The 4,790-nt window shown below is 51.5% G+C and overlaps 1 protein-coding gene across 3 annotated transcripts in view; it reads right to left on the reverse strand.

Moving 5' to 3' along the window:
• Positions 1-4,264, reverse strand: part of masp1 (mannan-binding lectin serine peptidase 1) — a 9,768-nt gene extending 5,504 nt beyond the window's left edge. Inside the window, exons 1-8 of one of the 3 annotated variants that reach the window (XM_036214819.1) lie at positions 3,812-4,264; positions 2,298-2,520; positions 1,793-1,970; positions 1,369-1,497; positions 871-1,067; positions 657-804; positions 436-554; positions 248-326 (exon numbers count right to left, since the gene is read on the reverse strand). In XM_036214819.1, the coding sequence (XP_036070712.1) occupies positions 248-326; positions 436-554; positions 657-804; positions 871-1,067; positions 1,369-1,497; positions 1,793-1,970; positions 2,298-2,520; positions 3,812-3,816 (1,078 nt within the window). In that variant the 5' untranslated portion in view covers positions 3,817-4,264. The remainder of the gene's footprint in view (positions 1-247; positions 327-435; positions 555-656; positions 805-870; positions 1,068-1,368; positions 1,498-1,792; positions 1,971-2,297; positions 2,521-3,811) is intronic. The other 2 variants (XM_024276885.2, XM_036214818.1) reach the window with 2 other exon arrangements.
• Positions 4,265-4,790: the final 526 nt, after the last annotated feature.

A 4,790-nucleotide genomic window follows, 5' to 3' on the forward strand; every position in this document is an offset into this window, starting at 1 on the left:
GGAGAGGAGGACAGGTGGAGGACAGGTGGCGAAAAGGTGGAGGACAGGTGGTGCACACGTGGAGGATAGGTGAAGGACAGCAGGAGGACAGGTGGAGGACAGGTGAAGGACAGGAGGAGGACAGGAGGAGGACAGGAGGAGGACAGGTGGAGGTCAAGTGGAGGACAGGAGGAGGACAGGAGGAGGACAGAAGGAGGACAGGTGGAGGTCAAGTGGAGGACAGGTGGAGGACAGGTGGAGGTCGTACTCCGACAATGAGGTGTTGTGCCGCTCCATGACCCGTTGGCCTGACAGTTGATTTGATAATGACTCAGAGCATCACCGTCCTGTGGAAGAACCACAACAAACCACCAATGAGGTTCAGGTTGGCAGAGATGACTCAGATGTAGGATTCACCTGTGCAGGTACATCCAACAGAAACCAACAGGAGCTCACCTTCATCATGCAGTAGCCAGGAAGACAGGTGAACAGGATGTGGTCTTTAAAAAAATATTCTGATTGGACCGGTTCCAGCATTGCATGGGGCGGAGTCTCGGGTACAGGACACTGACTTCCTGTGATTAATAAAATAAAAGCATGCAGTGAGTCTTGTGTGAAACAGCTATGAGTGCATCAGCAGGTCAATCACCCGTACCTGAGTGTTGTCCAGCGCTCACCTGTGGTGGAGTAGGTGAGACTCCAGCCGGAGTTTTCTCCCGAGTCATCGGTGTGAAATCTCAGAGTCAGGACGTTGGTGTCGGTCTGGACGAGTCCTGGTGATCGTCCACCGCAGAACGGGCCGAACTCTTCACTTCCTGCTTCCACCTGACACACACCTGAGTGGTCAGTGTGCGAGCACGCTTCCGGCGTGTTTGTGAGGAGGGTCCTCACCTTTATGTGGTCGTACGGGCAGACAATGTCAGGGTGGTCCTCCACGTCAAACTCTGGAGCAAAGAAGAGGCGGAGCTTGAAGCCCTCCTCCACTTCAATGCGGTACGAGCAGTTGGAGTTCTTAGGGTAGGGGGCGGGAAAGTCCACGCTGCTCAAAACGCCGGAGCGTTCCCTGAACACAACACCACTGCACTCCACTGTACACACAAGCACATACAGAACAGTGAGGATCTGTCTCTGATCCTATCTGCCCCCCCCCCAAACTCTGAGTGAACTCTGGGGCCGATCCTCCCAGAATCCTCAGATGGTTTGTGACCCCCCCCGAATGTAAACAGTGAGCAGCAGCTTATCTGTAAACATGGCAGAGTCCCCCGCCCAATGTGAACCGGGCGGGGCGGCGGCTGACCTAAAGTACGCTCATGGAGGACCGAACTTTCACGCTGCGGTTCTGTACAGGTGGACCCCCCCCCCCAGCAGATTGTCCTCTCACACGCTCACCTGTACAGGTGTGATTGTCCAAGTGCAGCCGGTAACCATAGCGACACGAGCAGTAGTACCCCCCAATGTAGTTATGGCAGAAATGATCACAGGGGGGTTCGCCGGCGCCGCCCCCACACTCGTCCACGTCTGCAGAGAGAGAGAGAGAGAGAACTGCTTCCTGTTTCCTGATCTGGCTCTTATTTTGAAGGCTGAATCAGACAATGGTCACATTTTATTTTGAAAGGTCACAGTTAACTTTACCTGCAGTTTCTGGTGGATCATCGTCCTATTGGACCGCCCAGAACCACCCCCTCCAACAGGTTCCATCAGAACCCCATACCTAGTCTGTTGAGTGTGTAGTTTTGTGGTTCTGTGTGTGGTTCTGTGTGTGGTTCTGTGTGTGGTTCTGTATGTGGTTCTGTGTGTTGTTGTGGGTTCATACCCGTGGCGCTGTAGTGGGCCCGGAAGCCAGCGTACCGGTCCTCGTTGGAGAAGTCAGAAACGAACAGAACCGTTAAGGTGTTCTTGGGGGAGGTGACGACCTGCCGGGCCGGCACCGCCTCAGTGTCCGTCTGCTCCCGCCCACAGAACCGCGCCAGGACCCCCCCCTCAGCCTCTACCTGGGGGGTTGGAAAACAAACTGTTCTCAGAGTGGTTCTGGACTTTCCGATCAGGACCAATTCTGGCTCTCTGGGCCGGAGTAGCAGATCCTGACCCGCCGCCCCAGAGCGAAAGCAGAATTGTTTACATTAATTTATCAGAGTCGGGTCACTGACCCGCGGGTCATTCTGTACCCCCAACACTGATCAGCTGGAGGTCAGTGTGACATGCTTGGGAAGCTCCGCCCACAACCTGCTGGTTCACAGCCCCCTCCACCCACAGTCTTCGTGGTTTCTGGTTCCAGTGTTTGGGTCGAGTCTCCGTGTGTCCCGCTGGTTCAGGCTTACCTGTACGTAGTCGTACTCGCACAGGTAAGACGGCTCCAGGTCGAAGTGGCTGAAGGACAGCTGGATCCGGAACCCGGCAGGAACCCGGACGTTCCAGCGCCGCTCCAGTAGCTGGGGGTACGGCTCCGGGAAGTTTGGTGACTCCAGGCTGCCGTACATTTGTGAGACGGACGGCGGGCTGGAGGCCAATCCCAGCGCCAAGAATGACGAAAAGACGAGAAACCTGAGAGAAGACAGACGAGCAGAACCACGAGACCCGGTTATGGTCCAGACGGATCCTGAACACTCACTGATGATACTTTGGTTTCCATGGCAACTGTTTGGGTTTGGCACCGCCACAAGGTGGCACTATTGTCGAAAAAGATCTGCTGCATCTTAACACCAAAGCTGCGCCCCCGGTGGTCTGTTTGAGAAATGCAGCAAGCCGAAAGCTGAAGGACCGTCATCTCCATCGGTCCGTCTCCTGGCCTCACCTGGTCCAGCTCACCTGGAGACGGTTCTGCTGGCCTCACCTGGTCCAGCTCACCTGGAGACGGTTCTGCTGGCCTCACCTGGTCCAGCTCACCTGGAGACGGTTCTGCTGGCCTCCGCTTACGACAAACTTTCAGCAGAGAAACTTTCCGCTTTCATCGTCTGATGTTTTTCATTTTGGTAGTCTGGTGGATTCTTTGAACGACGCCCCTCTGACTCTTGATGCTCGCCAAGGTGTTTCTCTCGGTCGCCCTACAGCGAATGTTCTGGAGCGGGAAACTCACTGCACCGAAACCCAAAGTTAAAAAAGACCAGAATCCCCTGAAGTTCTTTAAGCACCAAAAACGCTGGAGCGGAGAAAGAAAACGGACGGACAGGCAAAGACTCAGAGTCCAGTCCGGATCGGTCCAGGTCCTGCAGGATTGTTCCCGTGTTCGAGTCCAGTCCGGATCAAACGTGGCTCCAGCGTCCAGGCGTGGATCTTCAGACACTCTGGATTCACATCTGACTAAATGTTTGTTGTTTTCCCAGTTTAAGTTTGTTCCAAAAGCAGATCTGTGGACGTCCACGTTTTCCGGGCCGAGAAGAACCGCTGGAGCCCTCTGGACCCCCACCTGACCACCAGAGACCTGCAGGGTGGCGTTCGATTCCTGGCGCTCTGGTTCTGGAATCAAAGCTTCCAAACCTCTGGAGTGGATCAGAACCACCTGGTGGTCACCTGCTGAACTGAACTGACCCGCGTTTACTGTCCAACCTGTTCGTGCAGGTTTTAGTCTCACCTGACCTCTAACCCCGCCCCCGCGTCCCCCCGCGTGCCCCCGCGTAACAGCTGCTCTTTGTTTTGAACCATTACAAACGGCCCATATGTGCGTGGCGAGCGCGCACGGTGCTCTGGCTCTATCCAAGCCCTAAGCACGCGCGCACGCGCTCAGACCGCGCGCCACGGAACGTTTCGGAGCTTCAAATGTAAAAGTTGAAGTTCATGAATGCAGTAATCCGATTACTTCAAAGAAACGTTCACTGCGAGCACGCGCTGGTCTTACCTCATGATGAAGAAGACGAAGATGAGTCTTCAGCCCCGCGGTCACCCCTCCCTGACTGACTGACTGACCGAGGCGCGGCAGAGCGCCCCCTGCAGGCCTGAGACTACGGAAGCTTCCCAGAGTCAATTCCGAATCTCATTTGACTAATTTGCAAATGAAAATACATTTAACAATTTAGAATTCGACATTAAAAACCTCAATTCAATATATGTTAAAATAAAACATTAAATACAAACTAAATCTGCTGCATCTAAACTGTGTTTGATGAGAATACAATGAATGTGCAATGAGAGCTTTTATTTTGAAAATGCAACTTCCTAAACAGTGTTTAAATGTAATTTCAACACATGGTTTGCTTTGAACTCATTTTAAAGGAACTTTAACTCCATTCCTCTGTCGTTTTTTCTGCTGTTTCTGGTCAGAATTGTAATTGAAACGGAAACTGTCAGATGCTCGTCAGGGCGGGGCGAGGCGGGCGGGGCGGGGCGGGGCGGGGCCCCCTCCCTAAACTGCCACTCGTTTGTGTTTTTTTTTAATTGAACACAACAATGACAAAAATACAAACTCCAGCAGAGGATGAACACACTAGTTCAGTGTTTTTCAACCTTTTTTGAGCCAAGGTAAACTTTTTCCATGAAAAAAGTCCCGCGGCACACTAGCACCCAAAAAGGTAAAAAGATTAGTCTGTATTGATGTACAGTCCGTCCACAATCTAGTGTACATGTTTGATATAAGTGGGAAGCATCATTACTCGTATATCTCGTCAAAACAGTCTTTATTTGTTATCATTAATGAATGATTAAAAATAAATCTAAAAAAAATACTTCTAAATAATCAGTTTTTATGAATGTCTTTTTTTCTTTTTTTTAAATACTTCCAAAACTATCAAGGAAAGTTTATTTGTAGCACATTTCATGTACAGAGACAATTCAAAGTGCTTTACATAAAACATTAAAAGAAACAATCAAAAGAAATAGTA

Source organism: Oryzias melastigma, linkage group LG13, assembly GCF_002922805.2.
Source record: "Oryzias melastigma strain HK-1 linkage group LG13, ASM292280v2, whole genome shotgun sequence".
Taxonomy (NCBI): domain Eukaryota; kingdom Metazoa; phylum Chordata; class Actinopteri; order Beloniformes; family Adrianichthyidae; genus Oryzias; species Oryzias melastigma.